The following is a 25,500-nucleotide window of genomic DNA, read 5'->3' on the forward strand; positions in this document are numbered from 1 at the left end:
ATATTAGTATTAGTAATAGTATTAATATTAGTATTAGTATTATCATTAGTATAAGTATCAGTAATAGTATTAATATTAGTATTAGTATAAGTAATAGTATTAGTATTAGTATTGGTATTATTATCAGTATGAGTATCAATATCGATATCAGTATCAATATCAGTATCAGTATCAGTATCAATATCAGTATCAGTATCAGTATCAATATCAGTATCAGTATCAGTATTAGTATCAGTAACACTGTCAATATTAGTATGAGTATTAGTATGATTATTAGTATTGGTGTTAGTATTGGTATTAGTATTGGTATTAGTATTGGTATTAGTATTAGTATTAGTATTAGTATTAGTATTAGTATTAGTATTAGTATTAGTATTAGTATTAGTATTAGTATTAGTATTAGTATTAGTATTAGTATTAGTATTAGTATTAGTATTAGTATTAGTATTAGTATTAGTATTAGTATTAGTATGAGTACCAGTATTCATATCAGTATTAGTATCAGTATTAGTATCGATTTAGTATTAGTATTAGTATCAATATTAGTATTAATATTGGTAGTCATATTGGTATCAGTATTGGTATCGGTATTGATATCAACATTGGTATCAGTATTGGTAGTGATGTACACAATTATCTCTTTTGCAATATTTATAAGTTGTATTGTTTTTTGAGTAATGTGCATCACTAATTGAACGCCGTTAGTGATAAACTTGCAGGTTATTTAAATATCTATTGTGTTAGTTCTCTGCGACCATGTTTGTTGTTAAGTTGGTTATTTTGCAGAAGATTCACATGATGTAGTAGATTGCATTCTATGAAATAAAGTTATACCATATGTTTTAAATGATTTTACTTAATCTTCATATCGTGTTTTGCGTGCTTAGCGTTTTTTTCTTTAGAATATTTTATTGAATTTCATATGTTACAACTGTGAATTAAGAGATAAAGTTTATGATTTTTTATTTCCTTCCATTTCCTTTTACTTGAATCGGTGTTGTTGTAAACAGATAGTCGTTTACAAATTATTATTTTTCTCATTTTGAAACTGACCTTTGTGCAACGCACGGGTGAAGTAGTAGTTATTATGTATATTATATTCTCCAGGCAAAGCAAGGGCCTGAGTTTGGATGATATTAAGGCCGATATTGGAGGCGCCGCCGTTGAGTACTTGGCACAAGCACTCCGGTTGTGCTCCGACCATCGTGCGGAGCTGGTGATAAGTGTTCATTTTGCACGATTTTTACTTATCGAATCTTCGAGTTTTGGTCTTCGTTCGTTCGAGTTTTCGGCTTTATTTGTACATATTATGTGTTTCTTGTTTTATTTCTATTTTAGGTAAAGAGAAGCTATTTTTGCCGATTGGAAGCGAAGCCAAGAACCAAACCAAACACGTGCAAAAGTGCATTCTCGCGGATTGTGGCAATGTTTGGTATTTCAAGAATAACGTTCGCATACGACCTCCGATTGAGCTTATTCAAGTGGCCTTAGAAATCTAACTTTAAGTTCTACAACTTATGGGAAATGCAAAATTGTCAAATTCGGGCTATAAAAGGGTCAAACCAGGGTTTGAAGTTGACGCAAAGGCCAGATCGCTATCCACTCTTCATGTATCGGGATCTAGGGTCACTTACATAACGTTTTTTTGATCAGGACCCAGATCGCGATCCAGCCGTCCTGTATCGCAATCTAGGTGGTCTCACAGAACATTCTTTTTTATCAAGAACCAGATCGCGATCCAACATTCCCATACCGCGATCTTGCAAGGTGATGCGCAATTTTCGAGGCTACCAGATAGCGATCCAAAAAGCCCAGATTGCGATCTGGGCACAGAAATTCACACCACATATTTCTCTTTTTTTCTTACTATAAATATAAGGTCTTTTTTTTTCATTTTATGATCTCTGGACCTCTTCTTCGATTTTCCTTCAGTTTTCGCCAGAACTTCGCGGGAAGCTTCGACAAGGGCTTCGACTCAGGTTTTTCATAAGCTTTTATTTACGTTTAGTTCATGATTTCTCGTATCATTCATTTCGATGCTATGTTTGTAATGAGCTGAGCATTTTCTTTTACGGAAATAAAACCTTGTAATTGATTTTTATTTCCAGATTTGCGATCTATTTTTCGTTCTTTGATTATGTTATGTTTTCCTGTATTAAATGCTTTCGATTGTTTGGCTGCTTGAATTTAATGTAAATGAGAATGAACTCGAGAGAGGATTTCTCGTTTGATTTTAGGAAAACATATCTCGGGTTGTGGAAACGGAGACGTGATGCACCTCGGGTAGCGCTTAAGGACTTGACCTAAATGCTCTCTTAATGTCAGGTTCTAAACGGAGACGTCGGACCTGTTGGTAGACTCTAACTACACTGGACACGGGGGTTAGGGTATTTTAGTGTCTGGGTTAGCGAATATAGAATTGACAGTAGATTCGGATTGGTAGATCTTTATCGATAGTACACTGATGGATTTTACCCTAGAAGCCATCACACGTCAGAATTCCTCGCTTGTCCTGGCGGACCGTTGTTTTTATTTATTGTTTCTTTTTAGCTTCATTTCTCTCATTCTTTCGTATGTCTAGATAAAGTTTAGGATAGTATAATTACGGTACTTGGTAAATTTAGGAACTTAATTCATTGTGGATCGATATTTGGAATTCACTATTCTACAAAATGCGATATTGTACACTTGCGATAATTTATACGTAGGTTTTATGCTTATCAGCTGGGTGCAACAGGAGATGGATGGGGCGGAGGGGTTGCCGGAGATGTAGTTGAGGCACGGCGACATGCTGATTAGGACATTTGTGCAGTCCCTTGATTGGGCCTTAGCACAGGCTCAAGTTGTAGTGGCGAAAATCACACTAGCATATTAGTATAAGCATTAGCAAATTAGGATTTGTATTAGCAATGACAATAAGATATATTAGTATTTCTAAACATTAGCATATAAGGATGAACATTAAATTACCATCAACATATTACCATCAATATTTACGATTAGGATTAGGAATAGTATTTAGATCATGATGAGGATCAAGATTAGTATTAGAATTAGTATTATGATTAAGATTAGTATTAATAATAGGATTAACACTAGGATTATAATTAGTACTAGTATCAGGATTACGGTTAGATTAGAATTATGATGAGGACTACCATTGAGATTAGGATTAATATTCCGATTAGGATCAGAATTAGGATCAACATTAAAATTAGGATCAGGATCATGATCATGATTAATATTAAGATTAGAATTAGGATTGTGATTAGGAATAAAATTAGGATTATGATTTATAGTAGCATTAACATTAGCATTAACATATAAGTTTAGTATATCAAGATTAATATTAGCATTGGCATTAACATATTAGTATTACCATTAGCATATATTAGTGTTAAAAATTAAGGTTAGAATTATAATTATTATTATTAGTAGGATTTGGATTATGATAGCGATTAAGATACATATTGAGATTATTATTATTATTAGGATTGGGATTAGCATTAACATTATGATGGAAGATTAACATTAACATTATGATTAAGATTAGTATTAATATTATGATTATGATTATAATTATGTTTATAACATTAACAGTAAGATAGTATTCGGATTAGCATTAACGAATCAACATTTCCATTAGGGCTATGATTAATATATTAGGATTAGCATTAGCATATAAGGATTAATATTAATATTAATATTAGCATTCACATTAGCATTATCATATGACGGTTAGCATTAGCATTAAAAAATTACGATTACCATTATGATTAGTATTAATATTAGTATTAGCATTGACATAAATATTAAGATTATTATTAGCATTATCATTAGTATTAGCATTAACATTAGCATTAGCATCAACATTAGCATTAGTATTAGCATTAGCATTTTAGAATTAGTATTAGGATTATGATTATGATAAGGATTAGAATTAATATTAATATTAGGAGTATCATTAGGATTATGTTTAGTCTTAAGATTAAGATTAGTCTTAAGATTAAGATTAGTTTCATATTAGCATTGGCATTAAGATTGGTATTAACGGTAGTATTATAATTAGGAGTAGCATTAATATTAATAAAGGTAAATTCGACTTTCCCCTTGTACGCTCAATATCACTTTATCCCATTATACTCTCAATTTCATCGATTTGGCCCCTTGTACTCTGGCTCGATATCACTTTACCCCCTCTACTCTCAATTGCATCGATTTGCCCCTTTGTACTTTGCCTCGATATCACTTTACCCCCTTCTACTCTCAATTGCATCGATTTGCCCCATGTACTTGAAAAATTATCTCAATGTGGCCATCGCCGTTAGTTTTCACACTTTTGACTTTAACACCAATTGATGTAGTACAAAAAAACCACCACTCCGAGTTAAAATAATTATTATAAAAAAAATTGTGGCTGACGTCGTGGACTAAGTTTTCTCGCTGTCTTGATTTTTTTATTATTTTATTTTTTATGTTTTTAGTTTTTTATTATTTTTATTTTTTTAATAATTATTTTAACTGGGAGGGGTGACTTTTTAGTAATTTTCAGACTTAGATCAAACGATGTTAAGGTCAAAGGTCTGAAAACTAACGGCGAGGGTCACATTCAGACAAATTTTCAAGTACAGGGGGGCAGATCGATGCAATTGAGAGTAGAATGGGGTAAAGTGATATGAAGCCAAAGTATAAGGGGGCAAATCGATGCAATTGAGAGTGGAATGGTGTAAAGTGATATCGAGCCAAAGTACAAGCAGGAAAAGTTGAATTTACCCTATTAATAATAACACTAGCATTCAATTTGTATATTAGGATTAGCATTAGTATATTATGATTAGTATATTAATATTAATATTAGTATTAGTATATTAAAATTAATATTAGTATTATTATTAGTATTAGTACTAGTAGTTTTTTTAGAGTTGAGTATAGTATTGGTATTAATATTAGTTGTAGTATTAATATATAGTATTAATAGTTGTATTAGTATTATTATGATTATTTCTACTAGGAAATGAATTTGGATTATGATTATGATTATTATTATGATTACGATTAAGATTATGATTATGATTATTATTAGACTTAAAATTAGCATTAACAGTAGGATTACAATTAGAATTAACATTAGCTTTAGGATTTGGATTAACATTATGATTATGCGTAGGATTAGGATTAGGATTAACATTAGCAATAACATTAGGACTAGGATTAGTAGCATCAACATTAGGATTATGTCTAGGATTAGCATTAGTATTAGCAATAGCAATAGAATTAGAATTACGATTATCATCAGCATTAGTCTATGAGGATTAGCATTAACATTAGCATATAAGTATTAGTTTAGTATTGTGATTAGCATTGGCGTTACCATTAGCATACTAGTCTGAATATTAGTATTGCGATTATCATTATGATTAGTATTAGTACTGGCATAATAGTTAGGATTATGATTAGAATTAACATTAGCATATTATGAATAGTATTAAATTAGTATTAGGATTAGCATATTTGCATTTCTATAAGGATTAGAATTATGATTCGGATTATAATTAGGATTAGTATTAGGATTAAAATTAACATTAGTATTTGGATTATGATTAGAATTTTGATTATAACTATGATTGTGTATAGTACTAGGATTAGGATTATGGTTAGCATTAGTATTAGTGTTAGAAAATTATGATTAGCTTTAGCATTATGATTAGGATTAGCATTATAATTTCTAATAGTAATAGTATTATTATCAGATTAGTATTAGTATTACTATATTACTATTAGTATTAGCAATGGTAATGGTAATTGTAATGGTAATGGTTGGTAACGGTATTGGTAATGGTAGTGGTATCGGTATTTATATCAGTATTGGTATCGATGATGATAATGATACTGACAATGATAATGATAATGATAATAGTAATGGTAATGGTAATTGTAATGGTAATGGTAACGATAATGGTAATGATAACAATGTATTCGCTTTTTTGTATAAGGAAATTCCTGCGGTATTTAGCTATTTTATTTTGGCTTAATTTGTTATGTACATGGAATATTTTTATTTACTTTGTATTGCACATCAATTATTAATCTTACTATTTCGTGAACTTTTTAAAATCAAATATTTATTTTTATTATGAATACCCCTGCAGCGCGCGGGTAAAAATTAATAATATTAATACTAATATATTTATATGGTAATTAATGATCCCACCGTAGTTGTCATGTTGTGATTATTCGCTAAAAAAGTTTACGGGGCCGGAAAAAAAGTGGAAGAAAAAGAACAAGGTGTAAAGACTTGAAGGTTGATAATCAGTTATTTTCATCTAAAAAAAAGAAAAAAAAATCAGTTATTCCTTATTTATTAATTATCTAATTAATTATTAATATTCCCTACTCCTTATTTGTCCTTCAAATTCAAAAGATAATTTTGTCCACACAAAAAATGGAAGAAACCTCCCCTATGATTCATACTTTTATAGAAAAATAAATAAAATAAAAAATTAATAATAATAATAATAATAATAATAATAATAATAATAATAATAATAATAATAATGATAATAATAATAATAATAATAATAATAATAATAATAATAATAATAATAATAATAATAATAATAATAATAATAATAATAATAATATATAAATTGAAACCCTCGTAGCCTAGAATTCCGACATTTGTCATCCACGTAGGCGTCCATGTAGACATCCCAGTCATTGCCCATGTGTCATTACATATACCATAAATAACTTCATTTTCAACATCAGATTTAATTGCAAGAATCGGAATTAATGCATATTATTTACGGTAGCTATCTTAAATTGTGGATATTTATTCGAAATTATGGAACTTAATTATGGAATTAATATTTTGAAATTAATATGGATTCAATTATATTGTAATTATTTGTATATATTATTCTAAATTTAATACCTTAATTACGGTAAGAAATTAATTTCAATAAGTGTATACTAAGAAATTAAGGAAATCTTATTATAATTAAGGACAATTATTACCACTCTATTAATAGAGATATATTCATATTACGTCCATTGCGTAATAAACATATTTTCATATTTTTAATATTTTATATTTTATTCAAATTAGAAAATCTTATTTCTTATTAAAAGAAAAATGTAAAATATGTTTAATTTTAAAAAAAATGCACAACGGATATATTTGAAAATTTATATGATATACATGGAATTAATTATTAGATGTCATTTATATTAATTGTGTTGGAGCGACGGTAAACATATCTAGGGGTGCAAGTTGGAACGGATATCCAATTTCCGCCGGTTCCGATCCGAAAAGTTCCGATTTTGGAACAATTTTTTTCATTCCGACTTCCGATTCTCCTATTTTCGAAAGTTTTTCGATTTTTTTGGATAGGAATTGGAATTATATAAAATAAATTTGAAATTTCCGATTTCCGATTTCCGATCCAATTTAATTCCGAAATTAATTCCGAAAATTTCCGATTTTTTTTTTTTCGAAAAATACACCTATAAATAGTATATATTCTATAATACATATTTTCCGAAAAATACACCTATGAGTTTTGTTTTAGGATTTTGACATAATGAATTGTTGTTAGAAGTTTTATTGGATATTATGTTGTGTTTATTTTCATTTATTTTTCTTAACTGAAATTTAGTAATTATTAGTTTTACTTTTATCGACGTGGATGCTCTTATATTCGAAAAATTATGAACATTTAGAAAATTTCGACTAAGTTTTGAAATTTTAAAGATTATGTGATTTCCGATTTTTTTCCGAAATTCCGAAATTTTCGGGCCTTTTGGAATTGTAATTAATTTTTAGATTCCGAAAATTTTGGAATTGGAATTGATTTTGTACTTCCGTAATTATTTGGAAATATCCCGAAAAGGCTAATTCCAATCCGATCCGATTCGATCCATCCGACTTGCACCCCTGAACATATCAATTTATTTATTATGTTTGATGTAATTTGCCCTTTACATTTATTATAAGTTAATAGTAATTTTCAAATGAATAAATGCTCTGATGAAATACCTAAATAATGAGAACAATCAAAGTTATCCAATTGATGAAACTGAGTTCACAATTTATCAATTTTTTAAAAAAACAAAAATTATGTATCGGTGATATTAATTTGGGGATGCATGATTGAGAGGTAATTATTATTTGAAGTCAATTATGCAATTTTACATTAATTATTTTATTTTTTTCCTTTATTACATTATCAGCCCATCTATAAATATACCATTCAACACATTCACATTCATCATTTTTCTCGCACATATTTTGTTTTCTTTTTTCCAATATAATGCAATTCGATATACTATATATGTAGATAGATAGTTTTACATCAAAAAGATGAATTTAATTTTTATTACTTCAAATATAGAACTGTTATTTTGCATAATTATTTATTTATATATATATATATATATATATATATATATATATATATATATATATATGGGTAATGGCAAATAAGCCCATGACAAGGGCACTTAATTAAAAGAGGGCCATCCAATTTTTATGTCTTTCAAATAAATCCAACCCATTCAAACTTATTTGTAAATAAGGAAAATCCCTTTATATATACCAAAATTACCCCCAATTTATTTCATGATTTACACCCCAATTTAGTCCAATTTCATCAATTAACCAATTTTAACCCTAATATCAATTTTGACCCGCCACCACCGGAGACCACCGGTCGCCGTCGTTGACCGGCGTTGATTTTTTTATTTTTATTTTTTGAAATTTTTTTTCCTGAATTTTTTTTCCTGCCGGTCAACTGCCGTTGACCGCCGGGTCTCCGGCGTTGACTTTTTTTTTTTTAATAATTTTGTTTTTTCTTAAAAAAAATATTTTAATTAATATTACTGTCTTGGCTGCTAAATTACTGTCTCCGGCAGTTATTTAACTGTCGGAGACAGTAATTTAACTGTTAATTGACTCTTTTGTTTTTTTTTTCTTCAAAAATATTTTAATTAATATTACTGTATTCGTTGCTAAATTACTGTCTCCAACAGTTATTTAACTGTCGGAGACAGTAATTTAACTGTTAATTGACTTTTTTATTCTTAAAAAAAATATTTTTAATTATTATTACTATATTCGTTGCTAAATTACTGTCTCCGGCAGTTATTTAACTGTCGGACACAGTAATTTAACTGTTAATTGACTTTTTTTTTTTTTTTTTTTTTTTTTAATTTTTTCCTTAAAAAAATTTATTTTAATTAATATTACTGCCTTGGATGTTAAATTACTGTCTCCAACAGTAATTTAACTGTCTTAGACAATAATATTAATAATATTACTGTTCGGAAAAATAATATTCATAATATTACTGTCTCAAACAGTAATATTACTGTCTGAGACAGTAATTTAGTAGCAAGACAGTAATATTAATTAAAATATTTTTTTTCTAAGAAAAACAAATCAAAAACAAAAAAAAAAAAAATCAACGCCGGAGACCGGCGGTCAACAGTGGTTGATCGGCCGGAAAAAAATTTCAGGAAAAAAAAAGTTTCAAAAAAAAAAAAAATCAACACCGGAGACCGGCGGTCAACGCCGAAATCTGGCCGGAAAAAAAAAATTCAGAAAAAAAATTATTTTCTGAAAAAAAAAGTTTTGGGGGTTAATGTGATATATTTGTTTAAATTCGGGGTCAATGTGTAATATTAGTGAAGTTAGAGTATAATGGGTGGAATTGATAAGAATTATATTATTGAGGGTATTTTAGACTAAAGACATGGGGATGAGCTTAATTGAGAGACTGTTTTTTTTGTGGACCAAAATGCATTTAAGTCCCATGTGATGGGCCTTTTTGCCATTTGCATATATATATATATATATATATATATATATATATATATATATATATATATATATATATATATATATATATATATATATATATATATATATATTGTTAACCTCAAATTTAAATGTCTGCAAAATAAATTACAAGACAAAAAAAAAATAGGAACAAATAATTATATTTTAATCAAAACGAAAATGGGTTACAATCTTTGTTGATTCCTCTGATTCTTCTCCTAGATATAATCCAAGGGCCGAAGCTTGTTCTTGAATTGAGAGCTTGATTCCACCGTTGATTTGCGGAAGTAGATATGAATATCTAGAAATCGATTTGGGGATTTCTAGGTCTTGTGGATTTGGTGCCTTGATGAAGATGTAGAACCTCCGCGGTTGTTGTTCTGCGTCGTGGCAAGAGCTCGAGACTTGAGAGCTTTTTGAGTGCTTGATGTACGCCTTGCTTGATGCTTGTCCCTTGTATGTGTGCATGTGTCCTCTTTTTATAGGCTCGATTTAGGGTTTCTTGACTTGAAACTTGGGCCAGTATACTTGAACACTTGCAGTCTAATATATTTGGGCTAGACTTGGGCCCAAATAATTAACACAAAAAATAAGAATTTATTACTTATTTTTTGGTTAAATCATTTAACATATTTGTAAAAATCCAAATTTATTATGGATTTTGATTCAAAGTCCAAATTTATTATGGACTTTGATTCGAGATCCAAATTAATAACCAATTCATTTGGGCTATTAATTTGTAATTTGATCCCTTAATTTAACAAAATTTCGATGTCAACATATATATATATATATATATTCAAAATATACTAATTATACATAGAAATACTATTATTGAAATAGACACAAATTCAGGCACAATTTATTATAATCTAAATTAATCAACTTTCAATTCACGATTGATAATATTAAATCTATTATATCTTTCATCTTAATATATTTTCCTTATTAAAATTGTGATTTATAATATGCAAGTACGATTCATATATGTGTATTCATTAAATTATGTTATCTACATAATATATGGTAAACAAAATCGTATCTATATTATATATGCATAAATTTCTGTAATCTATTATAACCCTTTATTGATACGGCATATCTTTCTTTTTTTAACAATTCAAAACTTAATTTACGTGATTTATACATATATATTTACATTAATATAATTTATATCCATGATTTACGAAAATTTATGCTAAATTTTTAATTTATATATATATATATATATATATATATATATATATATATATATATATATATATATATATATATATATATATATATATATATATATATATATATATATATATATATATTGAACGTATTACTGCAAACTCTTTTACTCTTTGCCACATTCTGCTCGAGGACCTGCACTAAAGAAACACTCGAGGTGAGTATTACCTAAACATGTTAATGCACTTTTTTGATCTATCACTGTTTAATCTTATTTTTTCCAATTGTTCATTTCTTGCATTATTGCATATTTTTTCGATCATTAATTTAATATATATAGTTATTTACATACAGTATAGATCATATATTATCAATATGCTTATATTTATTATGCCACTATATTATCACTCTTTACGGCATAATGACACTATTATGATTTATTTTTAAGATACAGTTCTCTTCATAATCGAAAGTTTACTGTAATGTTATTGTTTGCATAATTTGTATATGTACATATTTTTAGTTATTTATAATATACAAGTACGATTCATATATGTGTAGTAATTAGTTTTTTTTATCTATTTAATTCCTGGGGTTTTGTTGTAATTTATCAAATTTACATTGCCAAATGTTTAATTCTTGGGGTTTCGTTGTAATCCGCTTTTTTCAACTCCGATGAATTAATAATACATTTCAACCTTTCCATTTACCATTACAAAAGGTCATATTTTTTACATATTATTTCCATAAATATTATTGTATATATTTAAAATCATGTAAATCAAGATAATTTACCGATTCATATACTGCAATAATTTGCGTTCAATTATATGTTTCAATTAATATTAATTACAATATAATGTCTTTATTTATCTAAACCAAAAAATATCTTCTCACACCAAATCCTAATCATAAACGCTATAAATATGCAATTGTTTCTAATTATTTTGTTCACATAAAAAAAATTATTTGCTTCGATTTCATTTTTTTCCAGCCGTATATTTTTTTCATGAACGTTCGGTTCCTCTTGATAAATTATTGTTTATTGTTATTTTTCTAATATATTGTTGTTTGCTAAATATGTTATTCTTGATGTTCACTTTTCATTGTTAATTGTTATGTTTCGTTTCATTTTTCTTTTGTTTTTCAGAATTTTGACAAGGTGTTTGTAATATGCGACAATGAGTTGTTTATCGACTAGCTCAACCATTTTCATTTGGTATTGCATTTTACTAATGAAATATTTTTCTCTTATGTTTGATTTTGTTATATCTTCAAGAAATTCATTATTATTTGTTGTTATTTTTTCCAATGTATTGTTCTTTCCTAAATATGTTATTCTTGATGTTCATTTTTATTGTTAATTGTTATTTTTTGTTAATTTGTTTTTTTTTTTTTTTTTTTGTTTTTTTTCAGAATCTCAACAAGGTGTGTGTAATATGTAACAAGAATGAGTAACAACTCGAAAAAATCAATCGTTTATCAACTAACTCAACTATTTTCGTTTGTTATTATTTTTTCATTTAGTGTTAGCGTTAGTGTTAGTGTTAGTCATAGTGTTAGTGTTAGTGTTAGTGTTAGTGTTAGTGTTAGTGTTAGGATTATAGCTAATATTAGTATATGATTAGTATTAAGGTTAGTATTATAATTAACATTAGCATTAGGATTACGATCAGAGTTATGACTCGGATAAGGATCATCAACATTAGGATTAGGATTATGATTAACATTAGTATTAGTATTAGCATTATATATTTGGATTAATATTATGATTGTGATTGGTAGTAGTATTACGATTAACATCAGAATATTAACATTAACATATTAAGATTAACATTAGCATATTAGGATCATCATTAACATATTAGGATTAACATTAACATATTAGGATAGTCATTAATATATTAGGATAAGTACTAGGATTAAGATTAGTATTAGTATTAGAATTATGATTAGGATTAAAATTAGAATTCGTGTTAGTAGTAGTAGTTCTATGAGGATTATGATTAGGATTATAAGATTAAGGTTATGATTATTATTAGAATTAAAATTAGTATTAGCATATTAGAATTAATATTAGCATATTAGAATTAATATTAGCATTAGTATTTGGGATTATGATTAGTATTATGATTAAGATTAGTTATAATTAGTATTACGATTAAAATTAGCATTAGAATTAACATATTAGCAATAACATTAACAATAACGTTAACATTAATATTAACATTAACATTAATATTAACATTAGCATTAACATATTTGGATTAACATCAACATTAGGATAATGTTTAATAAACATTAGCATTAGTAGTAGAATTAGAATTACGATCAACATTAGCATATTAACCTTAGTGTTTGCATTACATTAGCATATTAGAATTAAAATTAGCATTGGAATTGACATTAGCATTATCATATAAGTATTAATATTAATATTAGCATTAGTACCAGCATTAGGATTAACATTAGCATTAGCATATTAGAATTACTATTAGTATTAGGATTAACATTTTGATTAGAATTAGTATTATTATTAGCATTAGTATTAGCATATTAGGATTAATACTAAGATTAACGTTATCATTAGAATGTGTATTTCTATTGGGATTAGAACTATGATTAGTATTATTATTATTAGGATTATTATTATGATTAAGATTAGTGTTATCATTAGAATTATATTAGGATTATGATTAGGATTAATATTATGATTATAATTTGGATTAGAATTAGAGTTAGCATTAGTGTTCAGATTATTATTAGCATAAGGATTATGATTATTATTAGTTTATTAGCATTAGTATACTAGGATTAAGATTAACATTAGCATATTAGGATTAATATTAGCATTAATGTATTTTGATTAGCATTAGCATTAAAATTAGGATTATGATTAACATTGACATTGACAATAGCATTAGCGTACTAGGATTATCATTAGCATTAGCATTATTAATAGTAATAGTATCATTAGACTAGTATATATATTTGTAACGGTAACGGTAACAATAATGGTAATGGTAATGTGAGATTAGTATTAATTTTATCCGCTACTATCCGTTCAAGAGGCAAAATAGTAATAAACGTTGCTTCATGTGGCATTGCTTCGCTTTAACTCCCCAGTGGCAGAACTGCGCATTCTAGATTTGGACTGCAAATAATTGTATATGAGAGCTCCACATGCAGCATCAAACAACAAAGTCCACAGGCGGAATTGTAGTCTAGAGCAAAGATAATCATTTGGGATGAGGTACCGATGATGCACATGTACTGTTTCGAAGCACTTGACAAGACAATGAAATCGATACTTGATTCAGATATGCCATTCGGAGGCAAGGTTGTAGTTCGTGGAGGGGACTTTTGGCAAATTCTTCCAGTTGTGTTGAAAGCCTTGAGACAAGACATTGTTCATGCTACAATCAATTCATCATCGTTGTGGAGACAATGTAAGGTTATGAAGTTGAACAAAAACATGAGACTTCGTTCGTCATCCCTTTTCCGCCAATGCGGATGAAATAAGAGAGTTTGCGGAGTGGATATTGAGAATCGGCAATGGCGATGCTGACGAGGTTAATGATGGTGGCAAAAATTGAGATTCCCGATGACATGCTGATTCGTGACTCTACATATCCATTTCTCGATCTTATAGAGTTTGTTTATCCAGAGTTGGTGAGCAACATGTTCACTCCTGAGTATTTCGAGGGCATGTCAATTCTTGCACCGACTAATGAAAGTGTCGGTTACATGAATGATCATTTTTTTGTCGATGATAACTAGAAAGAATAATGTCTATTTCAGCTCCGATAGTATGTGCAAAAAGGAGTTATTATCATATGTTAATGCATAAATATATTCCACATAATTTCTCAACACCATATCATGCTGCGGAATTCCAACGCCTAGGTTGCCACTGGAAACAGTTGTTCCCGTTATCCTCATTAGAAATATTGATCAGGCCAGAGGATTGTGCAATGAAACCAGACTTCAGGTTATTAATATGGGAAAACACGTTCTCAACTGCAGGATCCTCTCCGGTAAGCATGTTGGCGATGTGGTGTTCATTCCTAGAATGAATTTGGTACCGTCAAAATCCACATTGCCTATTAAATTCCCGCGACGTTAGTTTCCGTTGATGGTTTCATTTGCAATGACTATCAATAAAAGTCAAGGACATACTATTTCTCATGTAGGACTACACTTGTCCAGACCTGTTTTCAGTCATTGACAGCTTTATATAGCACTGTCGAGAGTTAAGAGTCGTAAATGCACAAAGATTTTGATCAACTCAGAATCTGGCGAAACGACCCACGTTACAAATAATTTTGTATACAAGGAAGTTTTTCATCGTATATGAAAGTAATCCTATACAAAAAATTTATACGGTATTAACTAACGGCCTTTATTTTATATTAGTTATATGCTTTGTTATTCCTCATTCGTAGCTTAATTGAATTTGTACTACGAACTTGCTCAAAAAGGTAATTTCTTAAAAATGATTTTATATCATTAATTATTTATATTATTTCGTATGATCTTTGTACAAAATATGCAGGTTAACTGCAATGCATTGGAGTCGTTACATGCGTTTAGAGCTGTTGGTATAAAAAATCTGATTATTTGTATTGGATTCAAATTTTGAACAAAGATATATGATTATAGCAAATGAGATTCGGACCAGCGGTATATTGACTCTTTGTATGCGGAAATACTCTTTGTATGCGGAAATTATATGCGGAAATTAAAACCTTAGATGTTTGGTCTTTTAACTTATTTCATCACTTACACTATACAAATTACATTTTATTTTTAATATTTTCTACTTTTTGGTATTACATATCAACATTTGATCTTGCTATTTTTATAAGCTCTTTGTTATTAAATATTTATTTTTAAGATGATTACCCCGTGCATCGCACGGGTGTAATAATAATAATAATAATAATAATAATAATAATAATAATAATAATAATAATAATAATAATAATAATAATAATAATAATAATAATAATAATAATAATAATAATAATAATAATAATAATAATAATAATAATAATAATAATAATAATAATAATAATAATAATAATAATAATAATAATAATAATAATAATAATAATAATAATAATAATAATAATAATAATAATAATAATAATAATAATAATAATAATAATAATAATAATAATAATAATAATAATAATAATAATAATAATAATAATAATAATAATAATAATAATAATAATAATAATAATAATAATAATAATAATAATAATAATAATAATAATAATAATAATAATAATAATAATAATAATAATAATAATAATAATAATAATAATAATAATAATAATAATAATAATAATAATAATAATAATAATAATAATAATAATAATAATAATAATAATAATAATAATAATAATAATAATAATAATAATAATAATAATAATAATAATAATAATAATAATAATAATAATAATAATAATAATAATAATAATAATAATAATAATAATAATAATAATAATAATAATAATAATAATAATAATAATAATAATAATAATAATAATAATAATTTTGCTATCTTCGACCGTAATATTACTGTCTCCAACCGTAATATTACTATCTTCGACCGTAATATTACTGTCTCCAACCGTAATATTATTGTCTCCAACCGTAATATTACTGTCCCAGACAGAAATATTATTGTTTGGGACAATAATATTAGCAATATTACTGTTCGAGAAATTAATATTCATAGTATTACTGTCCAAAACTATAATATTACTGTCTGGGACAGTAATTTAGCAGCCAAGATATTAATATTAATTAAATTATTTTTTTTATGGAAAAACTAAATAAAAAAAAAATCAACGTCGGAGACCGGCCGGAAAAAAAAATTCAGAAGAACAAAGAAAGTTTTCAAAAAAAAAAGGAAAAAAATGTCAATGCCGGAATCTGGCCGGAATTGTTTTATAGAAAATAAATTATTTTCTGAAAAAAAATTATTTTGAAAAAAAATATTAAAATTGGGGTTAATGTGATATGTTTGTTTAAATCCGAGGTCAATGTGTAATATTGAGGAACTTAGAGTATAATGGATGAAATTGATAAAAAATATATTATGGAGGGTTATTTTAGACTAAAGATACGTGGATGAGTTTATTTGAAAAACTGTTTTGTGTGTGGACCAATGTGCATTTAAGTCCCTTATCATGTCCCTCTTTCCATTTGCACTAATAACAATAACAATAGGATAAGATAGGATAAGATAAGATATGATATATATATATATATATATATATATATATATATATATATATATATATATATATATATATATATATATATATATATATATATATATATATATATATATATATATCATTAAGCCCCCCAACTCTCGATTCGAGACGGGGACTTGTGTAGAGGGATCCGGGTCGTGTCGAGAGTTAATTGCGTCGATTGAATTATTTCCGTTGGCGGTGAATTAATTTCTTAATTTAAATAAGGGATAATTGTATTTATTTGGCAGCGAGGTATATATTTAAGGGTTTTAAATAATATACCAGGGCCAGATAAATAGACTCCTTTTGCGGTGGAAATAATTAAACTTCAGCTCCTGCGTAATAAATATGGGTATGTATTTTTAACTCTAGGTCTTCTTCTGTGCTCTTCTTATTTTATTCTATAGCGGTAGAGTAGAATTTTTTTCTTTTTGTTTCTTGGTTATTCGGCGGGGAGAAATATTTCTCATGTCGAACCCGGGTAATTCGAAATCTTTGCGTATTAAACTTCGAGATCCGGTTGAAGGGGGCAAGAAAAATTTTGGTACGGTGGGTATGGAACGCGAGAAGGTAGTAGTATCGGGTGGAGAAATTGAATTCTCGGTAGGTAGTGCACGAATTGAGAAGAAAAAGAACATGTTAGGAGGCTCGGCTGCGGGCGTAGGCTCGAGCCACGTAGCCACCCGCCAATGGTCCAGTGGTGGTGCGTTCCACGAAGGCGGCTTGGAGCCGGTCGAAGCCACGGAGCCGTTGGCTTGCGTCGGAATCGAGGAGAAGAGAGAGGGTAGCAGCGGCGCACGTGGCCCAATGGGTGAGGGACGCGCGCGCGTGGGGCACGCTGGCCGAGGTACGCGCGCTCGCGTCTGTCAGGGAGGTTGAAGAACGCGCGCGCGCGTCGGGCGTGGGGGGACGCGCGCGCGCGATTGGGGAGTGTGATGCAGGCGCGCGTGGAGGCGGGGGCGAACTGGGGGACGCGCGCGCGCGTCAAGCGCGCTTCCCATTGGCGACGTGCGCGAGTCTATGGGCGGCAGTGCCGGCGCGCGTGGAAGCGCGTCAAGAGGGCTCCAGCCCGCGCGTGGGGGCGCGTCGGGCGTCTTTTTTCCGGCGCGTGGCGGCGCGTTTGGTGCTGTTTTTTAGCGTTCGTCGCGCGATAGTGATGGTCGAGCGGATGAGGGTTTAGACTTAGTTGATGGTGTGAACGTTAGGGGTTCCTTAAGGCGAGAAATCATTGAATCTTGGAGTGACGATGTAGAAACGAGTAATAATGTTAATATTTTCCCTACTGTTGATGAAATGGATTCCAGTAGACGTTGTTATGGGCGTCAAGTCGTGGATTTTGGGAGTGATAGCGATGATTCGAACCGAGCACCTTTGGCGAGTGATCATGCGGTGCCTAGTAGTGAAGTTGAGCCGACGGATGAAGAGGAGGAGGAAGATGATATTCCTCCGGGTGACGTTGGGATAGACACGAGGAGGCGAAAGAAAAATAAGCCAATCAATTTGGACTTAGTTAATTTTGATAGTGTATTGACGGAAGAGCATTTGCATTCTATTCGTCCTTTATCTGGAGCGCCAAGTAATGTCCAGTTGTTGTTGCCTCAGAAGGGCGACCGTTTGTACTCGCCACCCGATGGGTTTCATACGGTATTTTTGGGGTACTTGACATGTACATCTCAGATTACTCCACATCCGATCTTGTTGAAGGTTTGCGAGGAATTCAAGATAGGGTATAGTCAGCTCACTCCCACTGTTGTTCTGATGTTCGAGGCGTTTCACTATAGAGTGGTTCGAGTAGGTCTTCAAGTTACTGTGAGTTTGTTTAAGGTGTTATTTACGTTACATCGGCCCACTAAGATGCCTTTCTTTTGTTTCCATCCTCGCGTTCCCTACCAATTCGTGAAGAGTGTGAAGTTATCCTTGGGGGAATGGAAGACCCATTTTTTTTATGTGAAGGCTCCCACTTTCGACGTCCCCGTAGTTTGAAACCCTACGTGCGAGAGTTTCAAGATAACAGCGAATATGGTGAAGAGGATAGAAGAGTCTAGGTTGTGTGATGTGGAATTTGACCCGAGGGTTTTGATTCCAAAGGCGAAGGGTCAGCACCGTATATCCTTTGAGTGATTGATTTTTTCGCTTTTTTTTGGTAGTTCTTTGGTTGTATATACCCCATGTCTCTTATGTGTTTGTTATCTTTTGTAGATGGGGGTATCACCTTTGCGGCACTTCGAGCTAAGGCGAATGGGACGTCGAAAAAGGCATCGAAGAAGGTTCCCGCCACGTTGGGAGGCTCTTCGGGTGGTTTTCCTCGTGAGACGGTCCATGTAGAAATTACTCGGGTTATCGAAGATGACCGTAGCAGTGCTGGTGAAGTGGAGGAGCGTCCATCGACGAGGGATCGTGGGAAGGGAAAGATGGTGGATACCGAGTATGTGGCTATGCCTAAGCGTCCACGGGTAGAACCAGAGGAGACCTATGCTTTCCATGGTGGGGGAGGGAAACAGTTGTTTACCTATGGCGTGAATCGCGACGGTAAGGAGTCGTACTGGGATGTGTCGGACCATGATTTGCCGATGTTGAGTACCGAGGGATTCGTTCGGGAGTATGATCGTGCTCGGATGTCTGGTAAGGGCCATTCTCACATGTTGGAGTTAGCCGGTGGGGACATATGTCGGGTGAGTCCTTGTTTATTTAAAACAAGATTAAATGTTACTTCCTCTCTTCGTTGTGTAAAATTTTTTTTTTTTTTAGTTGGTAGCGACTTGGAGATATCTCATGGAGCAAGGTAGGAATGTGGAAGCTAGGAAGGAAGAGGAGCGGGCTCGAAGTCAGTCGCGTGAGGATGATCTTCTAAGGCAGTTGGAGATAGCGCGGTCCGATCTTGCTCAACGGACGGAAGAGCTTGCTCAGAGGATAGAGGAGCTTGCTCAAAGGACAGAGGAGCTCGAGGTTATCCGAGGTGACGCGAAGGCGTATAAGGATGATGTTCATAAGTTGAACGAGTGCTATGACCAGCTCAAGGAGAAATACGAAGTTGAGAAGGCGACGGGGAAGAGGTTTCTCGCGACGTCGGGTGGTGCTGCTTATAAGGAGTCCATCGTGGAGGAAACCAAGCTTAGCTTCCGAGGTAGTGATGAGTGTGCTGCTATGATTGAGGAGCATGCTTTGGCTGTGGTCTATAAGCCATTAGTTCGTGCTTGTCGCAAATATCTTCGCGAGGCGGGTGTTATCAGTGAGAAGTTTATTCGTGGGATGGAAGCTGGTATATCCGATGAGGAGGATGATGAAGTAGATGTCCACGAAACGGGCACAGAGTTAGTGGATGATATGGTTGCTGATGACCCCACTGTGGGGGCGTCTTCCACCCGTGGTGGGGGAGCTAGTTTAGATTTTTTTGCTAAGATAGTTAAACCTTTTTTTTTTTGTTTTTTTTTAGTATTTGCTATGGATTCTTAGTTTATTTTTATCGCTGATGTAGATGGGTATGTCCTCTACTATTTCGTTTGAATTTCTTCCTTGTTTGACATTTGAAGTTTGATATCTTGAATTATTTATTTTGACATTGTCAAGAGTTAATGCGCTGCTTATATGTATTTACATTTAGCATTGCACGCGATGTACTTGAGGAGGGGATCAGTCTCCCAAGGTTTTTGTTAAGGGTCGTGCCCTTTGTTCGGACCACTTGGGTCTTAAATATATTTGTCCGTGGCCACGTTTTAAAAGTAGCACCTTGTGAAACAAATAAAGGGACTTAGACAATCCAGCTGCCCAGGCTATACGGATTATCTAAATCTCTCTAGGTGTTTGTAAGAGGTAATTTGTATAGATGTAAAGGCGCAGATAGTAAAGCGAAAATTATGATTTATTCAATGATAGCAAAGGAGAATTGTTACAAGCCTATGTGAGGCGAGTGTAAGTAAGTAGCTAATGCGATAGGCCTACGTGAGGCGAAGGTAAATAACTACTGCTAAAGCAAATAAATTGACTCGATAAATTTTTTTCTAAGTGATTGTACTACACTGGTTCTTCTTCCACGTCTTCCTTGTACTCGTTCGTTTCGCTGTGGTGATGGTAGACTGAATTCCTTTGGCGTCTCTATGCCTGTCAAGTATAATTGAGAAAAAATGAATTGTGTTTAAACATTTGTATTGAAGACTTAGTAATTGAAGCTGAGGTGATGTGTACTGCAAATTCACGTACCCTACTACGGGGATGGTTTTTCTTCCTCGCACTTCGAGATATGAAATCAACTCGTGAGTTGTTGTGACTTGTTGTGTGATCATGCCTGTTAGATGGAATGATTTTATCATGTTATTAAGAATAAACAAGAGCATGCGTGTGTTGTAGTCTAGTGGAAGTATTGTTACCCTTGGCGATGTGGTATGGGGTGTCTTTGCTCTTTGGGCCATCGATTGAGCAATATGCATCCTCTCGAAATTGGTTCTCAATTTGTAATAAGATGGTGAGATGTGAATATGAATTTCTGATGTATGTAAATTTACTAGCCCCCCAGCTTAGGTAGGATGTTAACGCACCTCGTTATGTAGTAGAAAATTTCCAAGCATGTAGAAACAGCCTTACAAGACGAGTGACGTGGAAGATCGCGGAGCCTGCAGGGGTAACAATTTGTAAGTAACTTTCATATAGGAGGGGTACGGGTGGTGAATTCAACAGATCTTAAGTAAGGTAGACATATACCTTAAGCATAGAACCGTTTGAGGTTCCCTATATTCCATGTTCTGGGTATAGGGTGGCCGTCAATGTTCTCGAGGCGATTGCTCCGGTGTTGACCACTTTTGTGATTTTATATGCTCCTTCCCACTTTGGGTCGAGCTTACCTATGGGGTGAGAGGCTTCAGCTTTTCGGAGGACTAAATCTCCAACTTGAAAGGAGCGAAGGCGGACCTTTGAGTTATAGGCCTTGGCCATGCGTGATTTATACATCTGTTGTCGGATGTATGCAATCTCACGTAACTCATCCACGAGGTCTAGGCTTCCCCGCATAGCTTATTCATTAGCTGCTGGATCATAGTTGGTGATTCGCCAAGATGGTTCTCCGATTTCAACGGGTGCAATAGCTTCTGTTCCGAAAGCTAGATTGAAGGGTGACTCTCCGGTTGCTGCTCGTGGGGTTGTGCGATAAGCCCATAGTGCGTTAGGCAATTCTTACACCCAATTCCCTTTGGCACTTCCAAGCCTTGTCTTAAGGTGTTGGAGTATGGTGCGATTCGTGACATCCGTCTGGCCGTTAGCCTGTGGATTGGCTACGGATGTGAAAAACTGTTTGATGTCTAAGCCGAGGCACCAATTCTTTACTTTGTCACCACAAAATTGTGTTCCGTTATCTGAGATAATGGAACGTGGGATCCCAAAGCGACATACGATGTTCTTCCATAGGAATTGGACGACTTCTTCTTCTCGGATGCGTGCTAAGGGTTCAGCTTCCACCCATTTGGTGAAGTAGTCCACTGCTACAATGAGGTATTTGCGTCCTCCTGTGGTGGGCGGGAATGGTCCAACTAAATCCATTCCCCATTGGGCGAAAGGGATGGGGCTGTCAATTGGTTGCATTAATGCCGCTGGTAAGTGAGGGATATTGGCATGCTCTTGGCAGGGCTTACACTTCCGGACTAATTTCTTCGCGTCTTCATGCATCGTTGGCCAATAGTAGCCTTGCCTTAGTAGTTTGAGAGCTAAGGTTCTCCCGCTCAAGTGATTGCCGCAGATGCCTTCGTGTACTTCTCTAAGTACGTAATCCGCTGTAGTCGGGTCGAGGCACTTGAGATAGGGGAATGAGAATCCTCGTTTGTACAATTCTTCTCCCACTATGATTAAGCAAGCGGCTCTCATTTTTAACTTTCGTGCTTCAGTGGGATCTGTTGGAAGTTCTCCCTTCTTGAGATACTTCAGGATTGGAGTGAACCAGCATGGTTCATCCTCCTCGGTGTACTGTACTTCAGTGGGTGAAGTTATCTCCGGCTGAGATGAGGTGAGGAGCGTCACCTTCCGACTTCCGATGCTGGCCATGGAACTTCCAAGCCTAGCTAATTTATCAACGTGGATGTTATTGGAGCGGGGCACTTGTTTAATTTCGTAGCTCTCGAACTTGGATAATAGAGTGTGTGTGAGAGCTAAGTATTTGGCCATGGTGTCTTCTTTGGCCTCGTAAACTCCGAGTACTTGGTTAACGACGAGCTGAGAGTCGCTTTGGATTAGGAGCTTGCGCGCTCCGGCTGCTTGGGCGAGGCGGATTCCCGCTATCAGTGCTTCGTATTCAGCGACGTTGTTTGAGGCTGTGAATTCGAATCGGTGAGCATATTCGAACTCGTCTCCGTCAGGGTTTGTTAGGACGATACCCGCTCCACCTCCTGTGGCAGTGGAAGATCCATCGACGCTGACAGACCAAGTAGGTAGAGAGGTGCTTTCTTCTACCGAGGTCATTTCGACTAGAAAGTCAGCCAGTATTTGCGCTTTGATAGCGGGGCGGGTTTGAATTCGACCCCATATTCACTTAGCTCTATTGCCCATTTTGCTAATCGCCCGGATGTCTCGGGACTCCGTAGTATCTGCTTCAGAGGGTAATTGGTGAGAACCACCACTTGATGGGATTGGAAGTAAGGTCGAAGCTTCCGAGCTGCGTTGATAAGGGCGAGAGCGAGTTTCTCCATGTTGGTATAGCGTTGCTCGGCTCCTTGGAGGGCGCGGCTTATGTAGTATATGGGTTGGTTGCCTTTTCTTCCATCTCGGATGAGGACTGCGCTGATGGCATCAACTGAGGTAGCTAAGTACAGTAGAAGGGTGTCTCCGGGCTGAGGTTTTGTGAGCAAGGGTGGTGATGCGAGATATAACTTTAGCTCAGTGAAGGCTTTTTGACATGCCTCATCCCACTCGAACTTTTTTCCTCCCCTTAAAATCTTGAAGAAGGGGAGAGCCTTGTCTGCTGACCTAGAGATGAACCTATTCAGAGATGCCAAACAGCCATTAAGTTGTTGGACTTTCTTGATAGATGTTGGTGGAGCCATTGAGGTGAGAGCTTCGATTTTAGCGGGATTAGCTTCGATTCCCCGCTGTGAGATCATATTGTTGGGTTTCGGGCACGCATACGCAGCGGAAAACAAAAATTTTACGTGATTTAAACGACTTTAAAACACACAAGTACATGCCCGATAAATTAAATCAATTAATTGCGTACCTTTGCGCTTCCAGCGAAATTAAAAACAACATACATGCTAATAAATTTAACCGAATTTAAATCAATTAACATGCTCGCATTTAAACCAAATAACATGCTTGCAACGATTTAATCGATTACACATAATCACATAAAATCATACAAACATAAGCATGAAATCATAGTTTAAATTTAAACCCTAAAACGAAACTAGGGTTTCGAGTATTTACCTCTTGACGCGTGAGGTAGGAGCGAACGATACGTCGTGATTACTACGGAAACCAATCCGTAGAATCGGGGCAGCAATGGAGCAGCAGCAGCGGCGGTGTGGCAGCTCACGGCGGCGCGTGTAGAGCACGCGCGGTCTTCCGGGGCGGCGCGTGGGGCAGCGTGCAGCTTCGGCTCGTGCGTTGCTCTTCGATTCTTCGATCTACGGTCTTCCTCCTCTCGGATTTCACCTCGTATACTTCGATCTACTAAATCGTGGCACTAGACACGAAATAGTTAGAATAAAACGGAAAGAATAATGAAGGAGAAAGGATACCGAACAAGAACGGCCGACGAACGGCCGTTTTCCGGCGACGGAGCGACGCCAACGGCGGAGGTGGCCGCGCGGGAGAGGGGCGAGAGAGAGAGAGATCGGCCGCTTAGGGTTAGGGTTTTTTGTTTGTTATTTGTGCTAGGGTTATAAATCATGTATTTATAGTCCCTTGCATGAAACCCTAGCGGGCTTAAGTTGGACTGGGCCCAACAGCTTAAGCTCGTTAGTTTCTTTAATCGCTCGTATCTCTCAATTCAATGATCGAAAAATTGTAACGATTACATTTTCCGAGTCATTATAATTTTCTCGTCATTACGAGTGCCATCTCTTATTTTCCAACTTTCCAAAAGTGGAAACCCTAGTTCAGTGGACTTTCTAAATTTGGAAACTTCCCGATTTAGAAAGTTCACTAACACGTTCGCTTATTCTTTTCCTTTTCTTATTCTCATTCATAATTCCAAATTACGAATGTTGGACTCAATCATATTGACTTCCAATTATG

At 33.3% G+C, this 25,500-nt stretch overlaps 1 protein-coding gene across 1 annotated transcript; it reads right to left on the bottom strand.

The window, feature by feature from the left end:
* Positions 1-1,018: 1,018 nt before the first annotated feature.
* LOC148768539 (non-specific lipid transfer protein GPI-anchored 5-like) lies at positions 1,019-12,744 on the bottom strand. The gene is made up of 3 exons (XM_088821251.1): positions 12,700-12,744; positions 2,721-2,826; positions 1,019-1,209 (listed from the first exon to the last, which is right to left on the bottom strand). Exons 1-3 carry the CDS (start codon positions 12,742-12,744, stop codon positions 1,019-1,021), a joined length of 342 nt encoding a protein of 113 aa, XP_088677377.1.
* Between the last annotated feature and the right edge of the window lie 12,756 nt (positions 12,745-25,500).

Source organism: Erythranthe guttata, chromosome 8, assembly GCF_056151865.1.
Source record: "Erythranthe guttata isolate IM_541 chromosome 8, IM_541, whole genome shotgun sequence".
Classification (NCBI taxonomy): domain Eukaryota; kingdom Viridiplantae; phylum Streptophyta; class Magnoliopsida; order Lamiales; family Phrymaceae; genus Erythranthe; species Erythranthe guttata.